The 25658-nt window shown below is 43.5% G+C and overlaps 3 protein-coding genes across 5 annotated transcripts; 2 read left to right on the forward strand and 1 right to left on the reverse strand.

Annotated features, from left to right (window-relative positions):
* Window positions 1-642: 642 nt before the first annotated feature.
* Window positions 643-3824, reverse strand: rpl32 (ribosomal protein L32). Its single transcript, XM_047582060.1, has 4 exons — window positions 3684-3824; window positions 2929-3029; window positions 2657-2838; window positions 643-807 (listed from the first exon to the last, which is right to left on the reverse strand). Exons 2-4 carry the CDS (start codon window positions 3022-3024, stop codon window positions 678-680), a joined length of 408 nt encoding a protein of 135 aa, XP_047438016.1. The 5' UTR covers window positions 3025-3029; window positions 3684-3824; the 3' UTR covers window positions 643-677.
* Window positions 3825-3969: 145 nt separating this feature from the next.
* ssuh2rs1 (ssu-2 homolog, related sequence 1) lies at window positions 3970-8986 on the forward strand. Of its 3 annotated transcripts, none has more exons than XM_047582031.1 (14): window positions 3970-4138; window positions 4240-4282; window positions 4362-4423; window positions 5136-5240; window positions 6225-6300; window positions 6417-6546; window positions 6728-6788; window positions 6943-7064; window positions 7151-7213; window positions 7308-7390; window positions 7482-7574; window positions 7671-7776; window positions 8138-8245; window positions 8354-8986. In XM_047582031.1, exons 2-14 carry the CDS (start codon window positions 4260-4262, stop codon window positions 8492-8494), a joined length of 1173 nt encoding a protein of 390 aa, XP_047437987.1. In that variant the 5' UTR covers window positions 3970-4138; window positions 4240-4259; the 3' UTR covers window positions 8495-8986. The 3 variants fall into 3 exon arrangements, with proteins under 3 accessions (XP_047437987.1, XP_047437996.1, XP_047438002.1); XM_047582040.1 differs by having other exon boundaries at window positions 3973-4131; XM_047582046.1 differs by lacking the exons at window positions 3970-4138; window positions 4240-4282; window positions 4362-4423 and adding an exon at window positions 4527-4675.
* A 28-nt stretch (window positions 8987-9014) lies between these two features.
* On the forward strand, window positions 9015-23875 carry LOC125006198 (DDB1- and CUL4-associated factor 1-like). The gene is made up of 25 exons (XM_047582021.1): window positions 9015-9223; window positions 9966-10086; window positions 10194-10270; window positions 10359-10432; window positions 10513-10626; window positions 11517-11654; window positions 11819-12415; window positions 12841-12942; window positions 13038-13196; window positions 13366-13545; window positions 13710-13919; window positions 14048-14217; window positions 14320-14444; window positions 14696-14931; window positions 15907-16991; window positions 17080-17278; window positions 17644-17726; window positions 18170-18254; window positions 18339-18572; window positions 19191-19284; window positions 19713-19817; window positions 19941-20014; window positions 20102-20197; window positions 20301-20589; window positions 22450-23875. Exons 2-25 carry the CDS (start codon window positions 9974-9976, stop codon window positions 22503-22505), a joined length of 4695 nt encoding a protein of 1564 aa, XP_047437977.1. The 5' UTR covers window positions 9015-9223; window positions 9966-9973; the 3' UTR covers window positions 22506-23875.
* The last annotated feature ends 1783 nt before the right edge of the window (window positions 23876-25658 follow it).

The raw sequence follows: 25658 nt of genomic DNA on the forward strand, positions 1-25658 counted from the left end.
AGGGAGAATACAACCACCCTGCCTCATATCGGTGTATATGCACAAATGAGCGTATTACGACTACATATAACTGTTATATTGCTGCTATATATATATACACTGATCAGGCATAGCATCAATACCCCTTCCTAGTATTGTGATGGTTTCCCTTGCATTTCATCAGAGAACAGACATGGACCTCCTCAGGGTGTCCGGTGGTGTCTGGCAACACAATGTTGTCTCTGGGTCCTATGGGTTGAGGGGAGGGGCCTCTGGGATCAGGCTTGTTCCTGTTCATCTCACAGACACTTTATCAGTTTGGATCTAGTGAATTCAGAGGCCAGGTCAACGTCTTGTGCTGTTTTTCATGTTTTTTTTTAGTTGTGGATGGCTACTCCCATCAAGGAATGTCCGGTCTATGTGGGTGGTACATGTCTAAGCAACATCCACATGGATGTCAGGTTCAAACGTTTCCCAGCAAAACACTTAATTGTCACAAGATGGTTTCATGACTATCATTAACCAGCATAGAGCGCCATTTTTAGATTGCATTAACTCTAATTTGTCAAGAAACAACCAGCTGGATGCTGACGTAGCTTTTCTTCATGGTGTGCAAATGACTTTGCAGACAATGAAAGGGAGAAAAATGAGGCAGCAGCCAAGTTTTCCTTTTAAAGAGTTTATTGTGAATAACCAGTTTATTCGTTCTCCTCGCTCCTGAGCCTGGCGTTGGGGTTGGTGATCTTGATTGCCAGCTGAGCGGCCCTCTCCACGATCACCTTCCTGTTCTTGGAGGAGACGTTGTGGGCGATCTCAGCACAGTGAGTCCTGAAGAGGCAAAGAGAACGAGATTTGGTTAAGAATGTCAAGAACATTCAAATACAACCACACTTTGAATATAATAAAGTTATTTAAATAGTTGTTCTTGTTCTGCTTATGTATATATTCAAATACCTCCATGAGCTGTCTAGCTCTAATTGCAGTATTCGTGGGGATAATACAGCCAAACTAAAATCAGTGTTTCTTAATCTTACTACACCAGAGACATCCTGATCTCATCATGAACCAATGGCAAATACAGTGAATGATTAAATTACAAATGCTAAACTTGACTGAGTGACAAGAAGACAACTGATTGGAGGTGGACTCCTCAAAATGACTGATATAATGGGATCTTTGGCAAAATCAGTGTCAACATAACTGGAACGAACAGGATAGTTTAATCACAGCCGAAGATCCTCAATATCAGCTCAACTCTGTCTTTTCTTTATCTTGGGCTACCTGACCTAAAATTAGGCTGAAACAGCAAATATATATTATAATATGGTATTAATAATGGACCAAACTAACATTTCATTGATTCATAAGCTTGTAGACTTAGAAAAGTGGAGGGGAGGGAACAGAAAAGAGCCCTTCAAACATCAAAATTATTGCCTTAAAGATATTTAACAGTTCATTTCACATGTAATGTTTATACCTGTACTCTCCCCCGCTCTGCTGCTGAAACCTATCAACAGGCTGTTACAATCAATAGATCAGACCTATTTGACGAGTTGCTACATTGTGGGACTATGCGAGTCAAACTCTTTTGGGCCGATTGGTATTTCAGAAATCAATTCATGAAGCTAAAGAATTGTGTCCCATTCACAGAAATTCTCGGGATCCTGTGACTGCAAAATTAAAGGGTCATCGTTTGAACCCCAAGTGCTTCTGGCTTATGTTTGTTTTACAGCCATCTCAGTCACACAACAGACTAAATCGGCGTCTCTGAAACCCTGAGAAAGTATCACTACCTTTACGCTACATTTTTAAACATAATTGCCAAATGACGACCAATTTTCCTGTGTTCACATTTTGGCTCCAACCTTCACTGCTAGTAAACTAGACATCCCATTTAGCATATTGCCATTAGCCTTTAAGTGCAGGTTCAGTGTTGCACGCAAGAACATGACGTTTATTTCTCATATTGAGTTTTTTTTTTATATAGAGAGGGCATTTTATTTTTTTGGTTTGGAGGAGGAACCAAACTACAATGATCTTCCATGTATAACTTCCTGTTTTTACACTGACATCTGTATTTGTGGTTATTATTCTGATCAAATTAGTGAACTATGACAAAACCCAGTAAGAATAGTTCCTACCCTAAATCTGTTAGGATGACTTGTACTATCATAGTATAATTCAGTTCTTATTTGGTTGCTCAGTCGGCTGCTCATGCAAACATCTGCTCGTGTTACATTATGTCACATTAAAGCAGTTCAAGTCTTTACATTCAAGGGCCAAACCACATCTTAGGGTGACTTAAAAAAAAAAAAAAACATTTATCATTTGAACAACAGCAACCACAAACCAAGATGTTCCCATCATTGTTCTACTTGTCAATCAAATCGCTGCTCATAAAATGTGAAATGTCTTCAATGAAGGCTCAATTTGCTCATTTTACATTGTGACATTTGTAACAAGTATCAGGGTCACCCCTCAAACATATTCAGAAATTTAGTGCTGAATGTCAGAATCAAATAAAACTGAGCAGAAGTTATCAGTGAAATAATCTCTTGCATGGCATTAAAAATGCTAAAGTGAAAACACTGCAAATGAGACCTACAAAACAATAGATGCTGAATGAATATGCAAAGGTGGCAGGATAATCCCCATATGCGGACAATGAAAAACTTACTTGTTGCTCATCATCAGGACCTCGAGCTCCTTGACATTGTGCACCAGGAACTTCTTGAAGCCAGTTGGCAGCATGAACTTGGTCTTCTTGTTGCTACCATAACCGATATTGGGCATCAGCATCTGACCCTTGAACCTCCTGCGAACCCTGTTGTCAATACCTCTGGGCTTGCGCCAGTTTTTCTGTTGGCAAATGTGAAAACTGATGTTCAGGGCACTGTAGACACTTGGGGGGGAATAAAACGTGTTCAGCGTCAACTGTGTCACACTTACCGCAATCTTGACATATCTGTCGGACTGATGGCGAATGAACTTCTTGGTGCGCTTTTTGACGATCTTGGGTTTCGTTAGAGGCCTGAGGGCTGCCATGATGACTGAGGAGACACAGGTAAGAAAGAAAAGTTACCAAAAACGGCATGCATCTGGTTGTGTTGTCGTGCTACATCTCAGCTTAACTCATGTTGGTTTAACCCCATTGACTTGAATTGCAAAGTGCAGGAAAACATAAACGTAGCTCTTGGGTCTCAGCACCAATTCACTTTCACATTCACATATTAACTTTCTAGAACAAAACATAATCGGAGCAGAATACTTTTCTACGGAGTGGGTAAACGTGTTGATCGGCGTTAGCTAGCTAGCATCTACGTTAGCGTCAGTTAGCTACCTAGCCTGCCATGCTACTACACTACATTACATTGACTTCACTTTAACGTTTTGACCTCAACATTAATAATAAACACACTTGTTGAGGAAAATTACTAGTTGTTACAGGGTTTAGTGTGTGTCAGTGAGCCACACTGCAGAACAGGCCTTTACTGAACATTACACCATTTCACAGGAATAGCGCTGGCAGCCGCTTTAGCAGCAACACTTTGCAACACGGCGATTTAATTAACACTGTATACAGTGATAAAATGGTAAATTCTTGTCACAATATAGAGTAGGGTTGATGATGATTGATAAATCGTATCAAAGTAGACGAATAATGACCTAAATCGCGCGGATTATTACAGATTGTATCAACTCACCCGCCGATGTAAATCCAAAAGGGACTTCAACGACGGCGGAAGGAAAGAAAAGGACTTCCGCGAGCGTCGCAATGGCTTATGGGTACTGTATTTTATCAGGGGGCGCAAGTTATCTACTGGAGTTATATTAAAATCTCAAAACGCACCGAGTAGAACATTTGCACATTTGAACATTTCGACATTTTTGTCGCTCACAGCATACTTTATTATGTTGTCAACCTCGAATTGAGCTGAACACACACATCCTCACGCCCACCCCTCACATATGCTTTAAAAAGCGGTTGTTGCGCACTTCCTGAGCCTGGAACTGGGGATCCTAGGTCTCCACTCTTCATTAACGCTTTGGCCACTTATCATTACTTTTATTAAGCTTCCTAATTCCGGGAGGCACACATTTTATTTTTCGAAGAGGAGGCTGCAACACTGACTGACACGGGGGTGTGGCGTGGTAAAAGGCAAATGATCAACTTTCTGTCACATGATAGTTCGTAATAAAAAATACCTGAGCGCGACAAGAGCACGCATCAACTTGTGCCCTATCTATTCTCTCTTTTAGCTGTTTTCAAGCGCTTCCGGATGGAAAATCAGCCTATTATGAGGTGAGGGTCAACTCAGATTTTCTGTTTTTTTTTTATTTTCCACTTCATTACTTAAGTTTCGTTTCCCGTTATTTTACAGCCATCACAAAACTTATGGAGTCGCAAATCCCGGTTATGTACCGACAGCAGAGGGGACGCCTGGTAAGGTCAATGAACATGTGTTGATGCTTTATAATTAGTATTAGGCTATTTTCTGACATGTGTACGTAAAAAAGTTGTTATTATCTCGACCTCACGCTTCCGGGTGCGCCTCTTGTGGGCATGTCCTTAGCCAGTGTGTACACCAGCATGGGACTAGACTTTTTAAGTCTTCACTTACTGTTCTGTCTTGTCTGAAGTGCTTACTTCAGGATCAGTGTAAACCCAACAGGATGTATAGCACCGAGGCGCACGGTAAGTCCACCGCTACACACTTTCAGGAAGTTGTCACAGAGGAAAAAGTCAAAACCTGGGATCGCCTCAAGAATCCGCCTCTGTTTCTGGATGGACACTGAGTGATGTACAGTCCCCGACAGGCTGACTTTAAAGGGGGTCGCGGTTTGTGTAGCACTCGTGGAAGTGGGAAGTGTAACTGGGCTTCCGTGAACTTCTTCGCTTCTTTTTCACCTCAAATCACCTCTTATCTCCGTCCCTCAACTCCAATCCGCAATCACTGCTATTTCACAACAAAGTGGACCCTCGCACGAACGAGGCGGTGTCCTCCGGCATAGGATGACAATGATAACATTGTACTATAGATTGCTCACTGAATCGCCGATTATAGCAGTTTATGTTCAGAGGGAATACTTAGATTTGCGCAAATTCAAGGTCTTTACCTGTCACTGACTCAACCTGTTCTTCTGGTTTCTTTCAGCAATGTTTGCTCCACCCGCACCGGAGTCCCATGGACCCAGCGCTCCCCCGGCCGGCATGTTCGACAGTATGCCCGGATACGAAGGAACATTGGCGGGAGGAGGAGGTACAGTAGGTCGGCTCGCTCCTCGGTGGTCCTGATCGCCACACTGACAGACTGTATGGAGCCCCCAAGGGTTAAAAATTAGTTCTATAAAAAAAAAAGGTGTAAAAAATGAATAATCAAAAATCTTTAAACAACAAATTTCTTGAAAAATATTAATACGTTCATGACAACGCCAAAATGGAGAAATGGTTTACATGAAGCGAATTAAAGGGTTGAGCATTTTTATTCATAAAATATAATATACTGTTGTTTTTTAGTGACACCTTCTAAAACTTTTTATGATAATACTGCTCATGTATTGTAATTTTCTGACTTAAACAATAGCCAGTTTGCTCCTGTTTGCCGGAATAACATGTACGACAAAGGGTTATGAAAATAAATACAGGAGCAACATTTCCTGTACTATAGCCAGCTAACTAGCTAGCCCATTGTGCAAGGAGATTATTACTTGTTATATTGTCATTAAAGCGTCACGCAGCTTCTGTTTGCTTGAGTGGCAGAAGATTTTTATTTTTCTCCTCCTGAGTTGTGTGTCTCTTTTCCATTGTTACACACCTGAAGCAGAACTCTGAATTGGGCGTGTAAGTTGCTATAATTCTCGTTGTCTCTTCACTTTGATTCATTGAGAGATTGAGTCATTAAACAGCTAAACTAACCAGCTATATCGACTGGTATTAGTGAATGTAAGTTTGATTGAGTCAGTGGATTACTGACTGGTTAAAAGGTAACCGTTCTGTGGCGTCACCACTCATAAAAAGAGGTATTATGCAATAAAATCTACCTTAATGTGACATGAAATTAAAAAAGTGTTATAAAACACTTATTTTTTCATACTGTTGTAAGCACCGGTTTGAATAAAAATGTTTGTAATTAAACTCATTTTAGCTGAAACCAATTTACTAATATACAGTTGTTGAAAATATCTTTCTAGTTATCTTTGTTTCATGGAGCCTGAAAATGCAAACCCTTTAAATTTGGTTATAGGTGGATACCTGCCACCACCCATGCCTTCCTACCCAGCTCCCCAGCCCCAGCCTGGACCTGAACAGCCACACTGGAAGTAAGGCTCCGACATTTCCATTATTTCAGTATATTTGCCATACATTTTTCATGATGTGGGCTGAGAATAAAATAAAACTGTTGACATACTGTGTCACATTACTTCACTACTTGTAGTATTCCATCTATAACTGAAGAAACTGCACGGGAGGCTTTGGCCCTGTACGCCTCCAGCAAATGCTGCTACAGTGCCGCACCTGCGAAGGATGGTGTGATCACCAACATGGAGGCATTCAATACGTACAGAGTAAGAGGACATAGCCTGTTTGTGTGTGTGTAGCTGTGCCTGAAACCCCTGCTATAAATGAATGACAGTTAACAAGAATATCAATTTTGATGTTTGGCGTGTGGATATGTAGATCTCTTAATTTAGATGGACTTATAATAAAGTTTGTGTGCTTGTTTCCACCATTTCCACTTTATTTTAGTATCGCCTGGAGACCTTTACTGAATCAAGATCGACAGAGTGGAGTCATGAACCATACAATGGTACATTACATCTTCTGATTAGGATGTGTAACTAACACAGTTTAAATCAATAATTTACATTTTAAAGAAGAATTTTACAGCACCAACGTTACATTAACAGTAATTCTGTTGTCAATCATCATTTAACCCTGATGTGTTGTTTTAATGGGACCAGGCCAGCCAGTGGATGCCTTTGCTCAGCCACCCCCAGGACCTTGGGATATTCCTACTAATCCTCCAAACTTTTTTCTGGAAAGCAAACAGACTATCAAGGTTCCCTACACATCATCCATGAAGGTAAACTGTTTAAAAACATGTTTGGGGAAAATGCTCCTATATCTTTATTCCAAGATTTTTCCTGACGAGAAACATTTCATCTTCAGCCCTGCCACGCCTGTGTGGGAATGGGTCGAAAACCTTGCCATCACTGTGCTGGCGCCGGCAACGTAAGTACTTCCCACAGGCTTCAGAGAAAAGGTTTCTTGAAGCCGTTCAGCTTGATGTTCTGATCATTTGTTTTTCTTTTCGTGCTCCTAACAGAAAGTTTGCTGGGTGTGCAATGGATCCGGTTATCGTCACGGAGAAGATCGATGCAACCACTGCAGTGGCAGAGGACGGGAGAAGTAAGTGTTACATGTGGAGGGCATTATAAACAGTGGAGTTTGTGAGTCTATCTAAATTCAGTTGGTGTTAATAAACGTTATTCTGTTACAGTTGCAATTTCTGTCATGGACGAGGATCAAGTCAATGCAGCGTCTGTCATGGAAAACAGCAGCTTCTGGTCTACATCAGTCTCACAGTGAAATGGTACAATGCAATCATTCGTGGTGTCTTTTTCACTGATAATTACTGTGCAACAGGAAATTTAAACTTGATTTTCTCGTTATATGTATATGCTTGCAGGACTAACAACTCAGAATCATTTGTCGTGGAACAGTTGAGTGGACTTTCAGCGGCTAACTTTGACAAAGTGTCTGGCAAGGAGCTTTACAGGGACTCTCAGTACATGGTAAAAATTCCTTCTTAGATATAAAATTGGGGGAGAAATTATGTTTTTACGCCAGACTGCAAACAGATTAATTCACGTTTGGTGAGGAAAATCATTGCTTGACGTATTGAACTTTCATTCTGTCAACACAGACTGCTTTTCAGCTGTGTTTAATCAATACAAGGGTCTACACAACTTGTGCTAATATAAAATGTATAACTACAGCTATGATAAAAAAATCAAAACCACTGTGTCTGAACACATCCTGTGAGTCATCTATGGAAAATTCTGTTATTAACATGCTGCTTTTACCATGCATCCTGTGGTCAACACATTTGCGTTTGCAAAACACACAGTAAAAAAACATCCTCAACCCTCATAGGTTTACCCAGTGGTGGGTTTTCCAGACGCTGCAGTGATGCAAGCTTCGCAGCGTCTTGTCAGCGAACATCAGGGAAAGTATTCCCAGTCCTCGCGCATTCTCCAACAGGTATTCACGTTATTTCAATTTAATCTAAAATATTTTGTCACGAATGCATGCATGCATGAATGCACAGTATTTGACTGTCGTAGTCATATTTGCTTTCTTTGTCCGCAGCGCCAAACCATAGAGCTGATTCCCGTCACCAAGGTCACCTATACGTGGAAAGGAAATACACACATTTACTTCGTTTATGGAAATGAGTTCAAAGTTAATGCAGACGACTATCCTGCCACCTGTTGCTGTACTATCATGTAATCACTGTGGTCGGATTCTTTTTTATTTTCCTTCCCAACCCAACCAGTAGTCGAATAAGATTTACTGAGTGCTACATACGAATCATTAATACACAGTAACCTGAAGTGATGAAATGTCACCTTGTTAAACTTTGATATCCAGCAGTCTACATAAAACGTCTGTCTGGACTTTCTCTAACCATAAGATAAATGTACTGGAAAACATGTTTACATTACATTTTATTGCAGACATAATACGAACAATGCTTACTGACACACTATAAACCAATTATACGTTGTTAATTGAGCCTGTTTAATCATCTGCTCTCATGGCGATTTGTGATCAAAGGCATAACCAAACATTTAATACTGCATGTTGGGTTTTCCATTCCCATGTATACATTGCATATGATTAATTGCTTTTTTTATAACGATGTGATTTTTTTACGTATATAATTTTGTATGATAAATATTTGTGTCGCCTGCTTTCATTAAATCTCATTTCACAAACTGTCGACTTGTTTCGTCATTAACAGGCGACCGTCGCTCGTGCAGTGACGTGTAGAACGTGTTCGCCATAATGATAATAAACGGTGAACACAAATCTACATTAAAGCAAATTAAGGGCTGGCTGTGAAGCGGTGATCGATGCGTTGACATTCACTGAGCAGCAATTAAATTGGGACTCATCGGTGGATACAAGCCCCGGTGATTCTGCCAGAACCAAGCAACAACTCAACGGAACAACGAGGTGAAGTTAGCATGCTAGCTAACCAGACAGGTTTACCTGTGGTGCTTGTAGCTAGTCCTTTAGTGCTAGGTTACATGTGCAGGCAGGTTTCGCCGGCCCGAGTGCGATTGAATGTGCAACAATAAGCTGGGCATGTCGGGACACTCTGGTCTTAACGTAACCCGAAGCACTGGAATTCAAAAGCGAGGACTTTGAGGGTGTTGCTACTCAGCTACGTACAGTAGCTTCCTTGTTTAGCCACAATCTGGCTAGCCAAACATCGCAACAGGCAGGCTGTGAGTTGGCTTCAGCCTGCCACAGTTACACGGCCATCTGTTAACATTAAGCAGACGAATTGATTTAGTTAATATTGTAACTGCTATTCAGAAGAGATGCGAAGGTATTGTATGCAACACACGAACTTGAACACAACTTTGACAGTTGCAAACAGCCCCTGGAGGACCGCTGCACCTGCACCTCTCAGTTGAGTGTGTGTGTGAGAGACGCGGTGGAGCGAACCCGCTTGTTGGCTCTTTGTTGTGTTGATCTCACCGAAACTATTGTTATTGAAACTGTCTCAGACGACTGAACTACAGACATGCTTTCCTGTGATAGTATCTCGGTGTTGTGTTTGTTAACTTTTCACGTCTGCCAGTCTTATGAGCAGCACACACTGTTTGCAGCCCTCGCACAGAGTGCTCTCTAACTTGCAAAGAATGCAGTGACAAAACGAATACACATTGATTGCATGCCATCCTGACAGGCTGTGCTATGGCATCGGCTTCTGCAAGCGTGGACTCGAAGGCAGAGCTGACTGCTCTGCTTGAACAGTGGGAGAGGGATCAACAAGGCAGCACACAGGAGCTGGTTAACCTGCTCACCAAGTAAGTAATCATTCTTCAGGTATATGTGATGCGTGTCTGTGCGTCATAAGCAAACGCAGATGTTGTCTAAAAGAGGGTTAAATATGTTGATGTACCCTAACTTTCAGAATCTCAGAGCTTGTTGAGAAGGAGACAGAGGAGTACCACAAAGCGGACCCCGACCCTTTTGATGATCGACATCCTGGTATGAAAAAAATGACATAAAACAAACCACATGCTATTGTAGATGTCAATGTTGTCTTTGTGTTCAACATTTCCTTCTTGGCCACTAGGGAGAGCTGATCCAGAATGCGTGCTCGGGCACCTCCTCAAGATCCTGTTCAAAAACGATGACTTCATGAACACGGTAAGAATGAATGAATTGAGCATTTTGTTTTTAGCTGCACAAACGACGATCAGTCAATTAAACAATTTTGTCCATTTTAGCTGGTGAACAGTTATGTGATGACCAGCAGAGAATTTTCCCTGAATGCTGCTGCTTGCCGCCTGCTTCAGAACATCATGCCTGGTCTGGAGACAGCTGTGGTTTTTCAAGAAAAGGTACATTATTCCTTATTTCATCTGCATTTTGTTTTTTCCTCTATTATGTTTTCAGAAGAATGTGTTTCTTATTTTTTGCAGTACAGTTGGCCTCCTGGCAAATGATAAGGTCAGCCTTTGCACATGAGAGAAAGCTGCATAAAAGGGAAAAATTTGCCATTTTTACTTAGCTGTCTTTGGTATTAAAGAGGTTGAAAATGCAGTAGGTGCAGAAAGTTGGGTCAGACATGCTCAGGGACTTTTGCTTGTCACACAAAATATGCTCACAAAGATAAGATTTGTTATCAATGCGTCAATAATATTGACCAACAAACATACCAGTCAATTGTAGACTGGACTCTCCATTAGTTATCTCAAAATGTACATTATGTTATGGGACACAGTCCGTCCTACAAGTTAGATGCACTTTCACCACCAGTCTGTGACGTTTGACACAGATACACAGTTGCTGGCTAGTCCACTGAGTTCATCCACCCACCCGATTTTTGAAAACGCTTTCTCTGTTGTGTCTTGAGGGAATCTCTTTTAATTTGGCATATTTATTCAGATGTACTCAGTGATCAAAGGTTGCTGTGACCTTACAGAACATGTTTTTGCCCAAACTCAAAAATATCTCTAATAAGAACAAAATGTAACACAGAGGCTTATTATTTATTGTAAATCCAAAAGGTCAACTTCACTGTGATACCAATGGTTTCTGTGGAAACTCTAATTCTAACTCTTTTATGTATACACTGCATTTCCTTCAACTAAAATACAGGTCTAGATGGATACAAATGTGAACTTTGATTTAACTGGTTGAACTGGTTGGAAATCTGATTTTTTTTGATCAAGAATCTGTTGATCGACTGTATATGTGCTTCACCATGCCTCTGCGTCTGTCTTGCCAGGAGGGCATAGTTGAAAGACTGTTCAAGTGGGCTCAGGAGGCCGAGCAGCCCCTCAGAATCTATGCCACGGGCTTGCTGGCGGGCGCCATGGAGAACCAGGACATTGCAGCCAACTACAGAGAGGAGAATTCTGTCTTGGTCAGTAGGGGGCTCTGCACTTTCTCACATTAGTTTAAATTAACACTAATTTAGTGTTAGACAAGGTGTTACAGCAACTGTTAACCCACATTTTGCTCATAACCAGAAGGTGGCGTGAAGCAGAAACTGTCCATCAACTTGGTTTTCATGCTTTACTTTGACAGGTGCCTTTGATGCTGCATCGGTTGCGTGAGCTTCAGGACAAGGATGCTGAAAACAAAAGGGAAATCAAACGGCCGAGCCCCCGGAAGACTCTAGGTGAACCTCTGCTACCTTTGGATGAGGAGACTGTCGATGGAGGCTTTGAAGAGAAGCCCTTTACACCAAGTAGAAACGGAGCTGAAAAGGAGGGGGCGGGGCCAGAGGAGGACAGCGGAATTCCCTTCTCAACCATCGAGCCCGAAAACGAACTTTCGTTCCGTCTCAACTCCCCTCATAAGACCAGCAGCCGTGCCAACTCAGCTGTGAAAACCATGATGAAGCCCATGTCTGCCCCCGGGTCATTGACATACCAAGGCATGTCCGATGGCAGCAGTTACCTGAGAAGGAGAGCAGAGAGGGAGAGCGGCAGGACCTCAAAGCAGAAGCTAAATTTCTCTTTGCCAGACCCAGAGAGGAACTTCAGCGAGCTTTCCAACAGCAGCTGGTCTGAGATGAGCCCTTGGGTGATTGGCAACAACTATCACTTATACCCTCTGACCCCAGAGATCGAGCAGAGGCTCATCCTGCAGTATCTCACTCCTCTGGGGGAGTATCAAGAGGTTGGTCCATTTCCAGTGATTGTCTTTGAGGTTTGGACCGGTGGTCTCAATCGATGATAGCAATAATAGCAAAAGCCCTTCTAAAATGTGATGTGTTTTTGCAGGATATGCAGTTTATGTATCTGCTCAATTAATTTAGACAGTGTTTATCGGTTGTCTTGCCACAAACTTACCAGCAGATGTCAGGCTTCCATAGTTAGGATGAAATAAATGTTTCTCTTCTGAATGATTTAAAAGTGTATTTTGAGAGGTCTCCTTGTGCATTTTCTAAGTTTACAGGAAATGTTAAAGACTAACAGGATTTATATTGGCTGTTGAGCCATAAATTCTTTCAACAAGGTTTTCATAGTAAAGCAAATTGACTTGTTTTTTGCACTGTCAATTTCCATCCCTCCTCCTCCTCCTCCTCCTCCTCCTCCCTACAGCTTCTGGCAGTGTTCATGCAGATGGGAGCTCGTGAGCTGCTCATGCATTATATGGATTTAAAGCAGACCAACGATGTGCAGCTCACCTTTGAGGCTCTCAAGGTAAACAGACGCCCTCTCCTGTAGTGACCCCGCATATTGTTGGCACACAACAAGCAGCTCCTTTGACTCATTTCTCAACTTTTCCTTCCTCACAGTATCTGGCTTCGCTGCTGTTGCACAAGAAATTTGCTGCAGAGTTTGTTGCTCATGGAGGAGTTCAGAAGTTGCTGGAGATCCCCAGGCCCTCCATGGCTGCTACTGGAGTGTCACTGTGCCTCTACTACCTTGCCTATAACCAGGACGCAATGGAAAGGGTACAAAACAAATTCACAAACCACATCAGTACTTGGCAATAAATCTTTTTTTTTTAATCCCCTGAATTTGTCTATACATTTACACTGATTTATAGAAGACCCAAATAATGTAGCTGTAGCTGTAGTAGTGGTCCACATTTGCATTCACGGCTCGTCTTCTCCTCTCAAGGTGTGCATGTTGCCCCACTCCATCCTGTCAGATGTGGTTGGCTACACGCTGTGGCTGCTGGAATGCTCACACGCATCCGGCTGCTGCCACGCTACCATGTTCTTCTCCATCTCCTTTTCTTTCCGCGCCGTCCTGGAGCTTTTCGACAAGCAGGACGGGCTCCGGCGCCTCGTCAATCTGGTGAGACAAGCCCGCAGTCTTCTGTGACCGTGTAAACTTAACCATCAGTATCGCTCCAAGTAAAAAGAAAAAGCCCCGATCGAGCGAGCAGTCGGTTCAGTGTGTGACGATATAACTTAGACACTGGTTGTGCACTAATTTATGATATGAACCGACTCTTTCAGATAAGCACGCTGGAAATCCTGAACCCCGAGGACCAGGGAGCTCTGCTGAGTGATGATGAGATTTTCTCCAGCAGGCAGACGGCCAAGCACACCTGCATGGCTCTGCGCAGGTACTTTGAGGCCCATCTGGCGATCAAGGTGGAGCAGGTGAAGCAGTCCCTGCAGCGCACAGAGGGCGGTGCCCCCATACACTCGCAGCCATACTACAAGGTACATGGAGGACAAAGGATTAGTGAGCTTGACTTTACTGGACATTTTATATTTACAGAATATACAGATATGTTGTGGAGCCTCTTAGTCAGTTTTTCATGTTTGTGTCTTTGTCTCTTTGTTCTCAGGCTGTGAGCTATAGCCGCGAGCAGGTAGTGGAAATGATGGAGTTCCTGATAGAGTACGGTCCTCTCCGACTATACTGGGAGCCAGCGGAGGTTTTTCACAAGCTGTCTTGTGTTCAGCTCCTCCTGCAGCTCATTTCCATTGCCTGTGACTGGAGAACCTACTATGGAAGGTATTTATCGTCTTGACTGTGTAACGTTACAACTTGCATCCCTTCATATTGAGTTTTTAGTGGTTCTGTAATGTAGCGGTTATTATTTTTCTTTCCTCGTAGGAGTGATACCGTGCGTTATGCCCTTGACATCCTGAGTATCCTCACAGTCGTTCCAAAGACCCAGCTGCTGTTGTCTGAGGCTGTTGCTGTGCTTGATGAAGGAGGATCCACTGTTTCAACCGTCGGTAGGTGTTATCACAGTGTCTGAATGTGTCGTCAGTAAGTAGATTTCGCTCACTGCGTCTTTAAACAGTGTGCAGCACCATAATCAAAGTTGTCTCTGTCCACAGAATGGGATATCATGCAGCAGCTTTTGATTTTCATTTCAATGTATTTCATTAAACCTGTGCCCAGCGCTGCTGAGAGATGGCATAACTCCAAGTGTTATTTTTCTGCAAGGTTTTTTCATTTTTAATAATTGGCTTTTCTCTCTCAGGGATGAGTATAGTCTTGGCAGTGGCAGAGGGAGAGGTATTTGTGAATGATGCAGAGATCCAGAAGTCGGCTCTGCAAGTTGTCATCAACTGCGTCTGTGCTCCAGACAAGCGCATTTCCAGCATTGGCAAGTTCATAGCGGGAACTCCCCGTCGTCGCCTGCCACAGCAGACCAAAGCCAGCGAGAGTGTGCTCACTAAGATGTGGAATGTGGTGCAGTCCAACAATGGCATCAAGGTAACGTGTACCACCCACCAAAGCCTTGACGAATGTCGACCTCGGTGTGTTTCTGGTCGTTCCTGTTGCCAGCGTTTTCAGGTGTATTATTGCTTAGAATAGAAGCAGGTGCTGATAAGTGCTGCGACAGTAACTGGCCTTGATTTATATTATGGAGTTACCATTGGGTGTTACACTGATCAGCCACAACATTAAAACCACTGATGGGAGAAATGAATAGCGTTGACTACCTTGTGACAATTTAATGTTCTGCTGGGAAACCTCATGTGGATGGTATTTAGATGTGTGCCACCCACCTAGACCAGACCAGACTCCCCCACCCTATAGCAATGATACTCCTTGATGGTAGCAGGATGCAGCCTGACACAAAAATGGTTTAGGATCATCTAAAAAAAAACATGAAAAACAGCTCAAGGTGTTGACCTGACCTCCAAATTCACTAGATCCTAAACTGGTCAAGTATCTGTGGGATGATCCACAGAGGCCCCTCCCCTCAACCCGTAGGACCCAAGGGCTCCCACTAACAACACTGTGTTGCCAGACACCACAGGACACCCTCAGAAGCACCGTGTCCACTCACTGAAGAGTCACATCTGTTTTGGAGACACAAGGGAGACCTACAAAATGTAAGGAAGGTGGTCATAATGTTATGCCTGATCGGTGTACAAGAACACTTATCAAATTTTGTGACATACAAATTCATGGTCACTGAGCAAAATACATTGACAGTCTTAACCAATGCCATAATAAGAGAATGTCAGAGTCAAATGTAGCGTGAGACATTTGTGAAGAATGAGCGAAGCACGGTGGGACGTCAGTTTCTCTTGTGCGAAGTTGGCCTTTGTTAAATACCAAAAGAGATATGAAAGGATTGAGTAAGTACACCTCTGTCCACGGTTACTACTTACTAATCATGAATCACTTTTCGACCCTGTCACCGATTGTTTTTAACTCTACTCTGGGCCTGCCCTGTAGGTGCTGCTGTCCCTGCTGATGGTGAAGATGCCCATTACTGATGCAGATCAGATCCGAGCCCTGGCCTGCAAAGCTCTCGTGGGCCTGTCTCGCTCCAGCTCCGTCAGACAGATCATCAGCAAGCTGCCTCTGTTCAGCAGCGGACACATCCAGCAGCTCATGAAGGAGCCTGTGCTCCAGGACAAACGCAGCGAGCACGTCAAGTTCTGTAAGTTTGCGGCGGAGCTGATAGAAAGGATTTCTGGGAAGCCGCTGCTCATCGGTACGGACGTGTCTCTGGCCTGGCTGCAGAGGGCCAGCGTGGTCGCTCAGTCCAGGATCACCTTCCCCGACAAAGAGCTGCTGCTGCTTATTAGGAACCACCTTGTGGCCAAAGGCCTTCATGACACGGCCACCACGCTCACCAAGGAGGCAGACCTCCCGATGTCATGTCTGTCTCATTCCTCGCATTCGACGTCTGCTTTCCCCCCCGTCGCTCCGCCCCCCCCTGCCTCCCCTGTCGCCACTCTGCCCCGCACGCCGCGCCTTGCCAACGGTGTCGTGTCAAGACTCGCAAGCCACGCGTCGCACTCATCCACCCCAGGGTCCAACCACCCACAGACACGTCCCTCTACGTCACAACCCACCGGTTCTTCTTCTTCTTCTTCTGCTGCGTTCCCCTCAACGTCTGTCCCTCACTGCAACAACGGCTCCCCCCTCATCGGGCGAATCGTTTTCTCTCGCGAGCGGCAGGCGCTGGGCGGCGCGGGGTCCTGCAAGAAGCCCCGGGTGCTGCGTCAGAAGTCTGACCACGGGGCTTTCAGCCAAAGTCCGGCCATGAAGAAGCAGTTTGACAGGCACCTGCCCTCCCCCCCTGCATTAGACAGCATTATCACAGAGTACTTGAGGGAACAGCACGCGCGCTGCAAAAACCCCGTCGCAACCTGTCCTCCTTTCTCTCTGTTCACCCCCCATCAATGCCCCGAGCCCAAACAGAGACGCCAAGCGCCCGTCAACTTCACGTCCAGACACACGAGGAGGGTCATCTACCCGAAATACGGAGGCGTGGACGGAGGATGCTTTGACAGACATCTCATCTTCAGCAGGTCGGTGGCTTTGTCGCGTTAACGATTTCCCCCCCTGGATTCGCCTCCGCGACAATTTCCCTACTCACATCAATTATTTCTCATCCAGGTTCCGTCCCATCTCGGTGTTCAGGGAGGCAGACGAGGACGAGAGCGGATTCATGTGTTGTGCCTTCTCAGCCCGCGAGCGGTTCTTGATGCTCGGGACGTGCACGGGGCAGCTCAAGCTCTACAATGTGTTCACAGGCCAGGAGGAAGCCAGCTACAGCTGTCACAGTTCAGCCATCACTCACCTGGAGCCCTCACGGGTCAGTAGAAAGCCACTAATGGAGCGGCAGCGGTAGATCAAGTTTTTTTTTTTTTTTTTTTGTGGGTTTTTGACAGTTTGACACTAGAAGGTTGTTTTTAAATTTGTCTTCTCAACAAAAAAAGTTTCTTAGTGAGTTTAACTTTTGTTACATCCCAACTCATTTGATTGTAAGGAATCAACTTTCTCAAACTGAAATGCAAGGAAAATGGACTTTTAAGAGTATGTCTGTGATGGAGTTTTGTTTTGAAATCAAACATATTTGCATATTCACAGATTTGGGGGACGCCAGCTCAAATTGTTTGTCCGAGAAGAGTAATTTTGTGTCTTAATACACGTCTGAAAGAATATTTTGGATTGTTTTAGGACGGTTCTCTGCTCCTAACGTCAGCTTCTTGGAGTTACCCCCTGTCTGCACTGTGGGGCATGAAATCAGTGTTCATCATGAAGTAAGTGTCAAGAATCTGAAGTCATTATTTTTTCGAGCTATTTGAAATTTATTGAAACGTTAAGATTGCCGGAAACCACGGCCACGTGACTGTGACCATCTGACCACAAGCAGAGTTCATACTGGGATGATCTGTGTGTGATCCCGGTGCTTCCACGTACGTGGTCTTCTCTGCCCAATGGCACGACAGCTTTATCCCGTCAGAAGAAGGAGCTGCCAAATGGAGACGACCTGCTGTTTAATTATGCACGCTATCAGCCTCAGGGCTACGGTCCTCAGTCCGTGGAACACGAGCATTTGGCTTCGCAGTTTAACCAAGGCAATACTTGGACGCTGCTGATTGAGTCTTTCTGCAAAGTCTTTAATCAGTCATATGGTTTAAAGTGCTTTAACACTCAAAGCAGTTCCACGTTTTTGATTAAATGTTGTCGTCCTTGTCTTCAGGCATTCTTTTCTGGGCGACCATTACGTGGAGTTCAGCAAGCTTTCACAGGATCGTGTCATTGGTACCAAGGAGCACATGGCACGAGTACGTACCCCAGAGTTTTTTTCAGCGCAGTAAATGTTGTGTTTTGCATTGTGAACGCTCACCCTCTGTGCTGATTTTCACCAGATTTATGACATCCAGACGGGTCAGGTGACTCTGACCTTAAACAACCCGGACCTGGCAAACAACTACAAGAGGAACTGCGCCACCTTCAACCCGACAGACGACCTGGTGCTGAACGACGGCGTCCTGTGGGACGTGCGCACGGCGCAGGCCATACACAAGTTTGATAAGTTCAACATGAACATCAGCGGCGTGTTTCATCCCAACAGCCTGGAGGTCATCATAAACACGGAAATCGTATCCTTCGTTCAGACCTGTTTTAGAATCTTTGAGCTCATTTATTTTTTGTTGATGTTTTTGTTACTGACCGTGGGTAAGTTGAAGCGCCACCTCATATTATACAGTGCAAAAAGTATGACATTTATACTAATATATGTATTTATATATTATATTTACAACAACAATTATGAAATATTAACTGCAATAAAATTAAAAAAATGTTAATTTATTATTAATAATATGTTGCCATTGTTTCTAATATAGTTTATTTCTTGAAATTAGACGGTAGATGATCATGAATTATTGAAAAGGTAGATGTTGGTTGTTGTTTATTTATTGTAAATAGTTTTTAAGGGAAAAAAGTTGTATTGACTGTACTTTAAAATATTCTATAAAAAATAAATAAGTTGTTGATACTATTTATATTAACTTACTTATAATTAACTATTAACTATTAAATTGACGGATGAAAGTCAATTCTCTATTGAGTCTCTAGGACGTTTAATGGCATTAAATATTTATCGCACTGAAAATGGATTTATAATTTCTAATCGTCAAGTAATTAAACTTCCATCAGATTTGATTGGTATGAATATAAAAGAAACCAGTGTCGTAGTCCTTAGCTGGGTGCTTCAGTGGGACCTGAGGACGTTCCACCTCCTCCACACGGTTCCCGCTCTGGACCAATGCAGAATAGTCTTCAACAACAACGGCACTGTCATCTATGGAGGTAAGTGCACGCGCCGCTGGGTGATGGGAAAGGCTCCACTTTTGGCATCGGGCCTACGACTCACTTCGCAGTCATTACGAGAGTGTGAAAGGTGCGTTTGATTGGAGGGCTGGTAATTATGAAGCAAAGTGAGCATGTGTGGATTTGGAGAAAGGTGTGAACAGAGCCTGCAGAGGTAGGTGTGTAACTACGCACGGGCGCTTGGTACCGTGGAGTCGGTGAGGGCCATATGGGCAGAAGGCTTGACGTTGGATTGGCAACAGAGAGAACCAGCTGGTTCACGCCACCTCACAGGAAGAGCCAGAGCGTAATGGCTCTGCCCGTACGACCTTTTCAACTGCTCAGGAGCCAGAAGCGTGGCTAACCAGCTTGCTGCGCTCAGCTTTTATTTACTCTCTCCGTCACTTTGTGGCTCTTTGGTTTTGTAGCAATGCTGCAGGCGGACGATGAAGACGACATGATGGAAATGCAGATGAAAAGTCCTTTTGGTTCATCGTTCAGGACGTTCAACGCCACCGACTACAAACCAATCGGTACGTCTTTCATCAGCCTGTATTCTGACTATTTGTAGTAGTAAATTATAACTGTGGCTATCATTTTGTTGCCTGTTGCATTATTTGTGTGAGTACTGACATATTTTCCCTGTCACTCCTTAGCCACAATTGATGTCAAGAGGAATATATTTGACCTTTGCACAGACACAAAAGACTGCTACCTGGCTGTGATTGAGGTAAGTCCTCGTTTATCACTCATCAGCTCACCTAAGGTTGAGATACCTCACTCTAAAATACATAAACATTCTGTATCCGCCCTATAGAACCAAGACTCAGTCAACACTGACACAGTGTGCCGGCTGTATGAAGTCGGTCGACAGAGACTTGCGGAGGAAGAGGAGGAGGACGAAGAGGATCAGGTAACTTTGTTCCTACGGTTCGGATTATGTCATATCTCTTTGGTTCCTTCAGGCAGGAAAACATAAACTTATATATATATTTTTCTTTCCATTTGTGCCCAAGGAGGATGACGATCAGGAGGAAGACGACGACGACGACGACGATTCAGACGACGACGTTGACACAGATCCCCTCATCGCCGAGCTGGAGAACGAGAACGGCGGGGAGGACGAGGACGACGAGGAGGACGACGGGAACGATGAATTCTCCCCCTCCGACGACGAGGAGGTAGCGCGTCTGCTCGGGGAGGATCCTGAAGCCGGGGACGATGACGACGACGAGGACGAGGACGAGGACGACAATGATGACGACGACTCGGATAACGATGATGCTGATCTGGATGGTGACAACGGTGAGTGTGGGATGTTTGCAGCGACTCACAAAGTTGTCCATCTGTTGTTGAGTTACTTTCTTGTTTTTATTTAATTTTTTATCAAACATGGACCTGTTCACGGGCTTTTCCACAGTTAACTTGCTCATTACCAAGCAGCAGCCTTATCTATTCTTTTTAATATTACACAGATCAGACATAACATTATGACCAGAATATTGTTAGTGGGGGTCTTTGGGTCCTATGGGTTGAGGGTAGCGACCTTTGTGGATCAGGCTTCTTCCAGTGCGTCCCACAGACACTTGAGGGAATTTGGTCAACACATTGTGCTGTTTTTTTGTTGTTTTGAGTTTGAGTTATTTACTCCACCTGACAGTGGTCACAATGTTATGTCTGATTAGTGTACATAAGTACAGAGATAATTGATCAAATGCACTAAAACAGACACAAAACATCAACCGTCTAGAAGCAGCTCCACTCACGCTCCACCCTTTTTGACCGAGAAGTCGGGAGTTGGGGTGAGTCAGGCTCTGCCAAGCTGCTGACAGCCGGTGTCGCCCTCACTAAGCCTCAAACTACTGTCCAGGAATCCCGGATGTGTGACGTCACAGAGGGGGCGTCCATCTTTTTACAGGGCTCACTGTTTTCAGGCTAAACACTAAAGTGTTTTTCTCATCATAATAACCCTTTTCTTTAGAGCCTTTTTCAAATCCACATTAAAAATGTAAAACAAAAATACACAAAAAAACATTTACCAATAATTATTCATTTGAAAGTGAAATTTGATGAGTTGTGTGTATTTTCCTGAATTGATACTACAACTTCTCAATATATACGTTCCTCTGTGCGCCTTATTTTTAACAGTCACTGAAACTTGGCCAAACATTTAAGGACCATAGCAGTGGTTTATTCAACGTCCACAGCAGAAACTGAGTGTGTTGTACTTGTTCCAATCGGCCACAGTGGAACTTGCAGAGAAAAACTCACAGACAGGAGGTAGATGCAGTATTTTAAAAACCAGGGTAAAAGCACATAATGTCAGAAACTCTCTCATGGAAGACATTAATAATATCACTCTGTCATTGAACAAATATAAAATGACACTGTCCATAAATCAGCAGCCCTACCTCATGCCAGAACTCCTCGTTTCCTTCACCTCGAAGCTAACTTAATCCAAAATGAACATAAAGCCCACTCAGCTAAATGAGTTACTTGATCATCTTAACAGGATGAGTTTAACCTGGTAACGGCGCATTAGCCTGGATGGTTCATTCTTACTTTGTCTTCCCACAACTAATATAAAAGAGATAAACTTACTAAAATAAGAAACTAGTACTGTGCACAAAAGGTAGTGTGTATAGGTGCTATTAGTTATGCATTACAGTCACAGTGGCAGGAAATGCGGCCTGTACAAATATCATTTAGTTTGTACAAACATACAACAGATAGGTCATGTCAGCGATATGTGAAGTGGTCAAAACTGCATTCAGACATGGATGATTCAGTAGCCTGAATTCACAGTGTCCTGACATCTAAAAAAACAACAACAACAAAAAAAACAAAAACTAAATGATGGAAGAAAAGAAAAAAGGCCCATGTTTGGTCCAGTTCCTGTGTTTTCACGCTTGTCTTGTCACTGTGAGGGAAATACTCCCTTTCCCGGAGGAGTTTAAAAACTGCTGTCTAAGTTTATTCTACACATTGACAGAAGTGGAAATTTGTGGGGAAAGAAGAGTGGATGTAGAGCTACTTCACATTGAGCCGAAAAACTGCCCTGTTTTTGCCATTCTGGCAGTTTCTCCCCTTACCCGCTGACCTATTCAGCACAAAACCTCCGCATGCCCACATTTCTAAATCTGCGTTTGTCTGTCACGCCAACAGACAGCTCGGACAACTCTGACCTTGAGGATGACATCATCTTATCCCTGAACGAGTGAGGAGGAGCCTTCGGCCTTCGGCGTCGAGGGCTGAGGATCCGGACAAGGCGTCGAGCCTCCTGCCTCGTAGACATTTGAGCTGCAGAAGAGCAGGCACGAAAAAGAGGATATTATCAGCAGATAATGTGGGAGAAAACCTGGAGCACTGCCAGTTTGAAACAGTAGGTGTCGGCACACTTTGAGTGACAAGACCGAGGAGGAGCAAGCTCACAGATAGAGGGGTGAAAAAAACAAAAAGAAAAGCAACAATGCACACAAATTGACTTGCTGTTGGGCAAAAATGATTGTATATTATATAGTTTTATACAACAGAAGTGAGCTTGATGATGAGTGAAACGGCCAGTGTGTCGATGCAGTGAAAGAGAAGTTTGATATTTTCTCACATTAATGGCTGCGTAAATGAGCCTCTTCATTTGATATTGATCCCCTCACTTTGTAAGCCTCTGTTTGGTCCCAGATTAGTCTTTGTACGAGGAGCGGCCTTGCAACGCACGGTCCGCGTGTGCATGCGTGTGTGTCGCTGAGGATACAATGCTCTCTCAAGCTTGTACTTTGCCACACCGCCCGGAGTAATCACCAAAAAGTACTGAAGTATTGAATTAGGCAGCTAACGCGATGCACAAACACGTTGCCGACGGTTCGCCAAGCGTTAAAACCCGACTCCAGGTTTTTCGCTTTCACCATAAATTGATGACCAAAACGCCAGACACAGCAGTGCCACTCGCGAACGCCGCCTCCTGATTTCATTATGTAAATAGGGAAATTAAATAAGCTTGGTGCTCTAACTAGCGTGGACACTGTAAGGAAACCAATCACTCATCCGCTCACCGTCAACACGACATGCAAGGTTAACTCTCGGACTCTGCGCCATTGCGTCGAGTTGCGCCACTTTACGGGGTCACGCGAGGATCCGGGTTGAGGGGAGGATCCTCGGAGACGTGGTTCAGCACAGCTCCAGTCACACAATAGACGTTTAACATAAACACACGTTAGAAAACCGAGCATTTATCACTGTGACCTTGGTTCATTGGAGGATTGATGTGCTTCCACTGTACAAATTCATCCCAGATTGATTTTGTTAATTCTTTACATTTTAAATTATCAAATGAAAGAGAAGCAGAGTATTTCAGATGAGTGTTCCTCTTATTGACTGACCAGAAACTTTGCATTGACGTCAGACTGATGCCTAGCACGCGCACGGTGCAAATCGTTTCATGATTTTTCTCATGTTTTTTTTTTGGCCTGCATCAATCAGTTTTATTCGTTTTCTTTTCCACAAGCAGAGTCTTGTGTTGAGTTTGTTGAGACCGTTTATGTACAGCTTGTATGTATCTAAAGTATTTTTACTATAAATAAAGCCGCAAAAATTAGGTTTGTGTGCTTCTTTTAATTCAGTGTGACAGATGATGTTAAATAAGGCTTTACAGGAGAGATTTCTGACCATAACGGAGGAACTTTTCTTTGGTTTCACAGAAAATGATCAGTATGAAAAGCTCAAACAGAGTTACTCTCACATCTGTGCTTGGTTTTATTTCATATTGATGCTAAATAATAAGAGACCAAGTCATGTCGTGTTCTGGTGGCTTTGTTGTTTTCAGATATTTCTTCTAACATCAACTGAAATTAAAGGTGTTGCATTTTTCTCCAGCGCAAATTTTACTTTTAAACGTCATGTGGAGAAATAGCCGCAAAATCCAAAGATTAAAATGAAGTAAATTCCTTTTCTCTTGAAGACAAGGGAACCATTGTGCAACTGACAATCGTGTCTATGCCTGACTAATGAGTACAAGGGGAGGACTAAGTTGTACTATTATTATTTCTAAATCGTTGCCGCTAAGGCTGCTTCAGTATGTTGCATCTTCTCAAACTTAAAGCTACTTGTCATCGGGGGAGATCACGGTGCCGGCTGCCCGCTGAGTAAATACTGAACTGGAACGGCCTCCCAGCACTTGGCACCACGCAAAGCGAATGAAATACAACAGACTTTAACTCTTGAAAGCCTTATCCTAGAAGAGTTTCAACTTCTAAGTTTGGATTATCGTAGAGACGTCTGTGATTGCATTAATCTGTGTGTGACTCAATTTGGATTCCTCTGCAGCGCTCGGGCCTCTCTGCAGATGGAGAGATGGTCGAATAAAAGTTGGATTCTTAAATAAAATGGAGCCTCTCGACGATATTCCTCATCTGTTGGTATTTGGTATAATGATTGTCATTTCCAGAAAGATGATTATTATCATTACACAGGAAACAGAGCATAAAAGGCGATGAATTAGAGAAAGCCACATTTATTTGCAATACCTGAGTTTAAACACACTGCATGTGCTAGTCATATTAGTCACGCACCTGCATGTGAACAGTCTTCATGAATTTGGCATTCTTAAAAGTGTTTTGCTGTTACACAACATCCCCCTTGATTGGTGAATTGTGCGTGCAGGAATCTGCCACTAAATTTCTGTGTGGCCTCCCCCACAGTTAATAATAGAACGCACTAAAATAGTCACCAGAAACACATTGAGACGGATCAAATAAGTAAACTGTGTGTGTGTGTGTGTGTGTGTGTGTGTGTGTGTGTGTGTGTGTGTGTGTGCGCGTCCTGCGGAGGCACGTGCATGTCCGCGTGCACGAGCCAGATTATTTATCCAGGGAGCTTAGAGCGCGTCAAATGTATGCTCCTGAAGAGGGGTAAAGAAATGAGAATGTTTGTGTGAAAGCAGATGATGGATGAGATGCTTCTTATTACCTCCTCTGCCGCCTCCCGTTGTCCGCCGGCTTTGGGAGCGCAGAAACGGAATCGGAGCTCTTCCTGTGTGGGGCTGTTGCAGTGGACCGGCGTCTCATCCTCGCAGTGCTGCAGCAACAGAGCAGGAGCTAAATGTAACCACAGCATTACAAAAAAAAAAAAAAAAAAGAAAAGAAAAAGAAAAGAAAGAAAAGTGTTGTTACCATTTGCATGCAGCAGTTTCCACTTGCACGCATCATCTCCAGGCATGGATGGAAGCCTGTAATTTGTTAGTTTTATTTTCTTGCCTAAATGTTTATTACCCGGGATGCATATTTGGCTTATAAAAACGCCCCGCACTCCCTCGGCTTTATGTGTGTGATTGGAACACCGCCCACAGTGTTCCACTTGAAGTAATAGACAGATGGGAGTCA

The sequence above is a fragment of the Mugil cephalus genome, chromosome 1 (assembly GCF_022458985.1).
Source record: "Mugil cephalus isolate CIBA_MC_2020 chromosome 1, CIBA_Mcephalus_1.1, whole genome shotgun sequence".
Taxonomy (NCBI): Eukaryota; Metazoa; Chordata; class Actinopteri; order Mugiliformes; family Mugilidae; genus Mugil; species Mugil cephalus.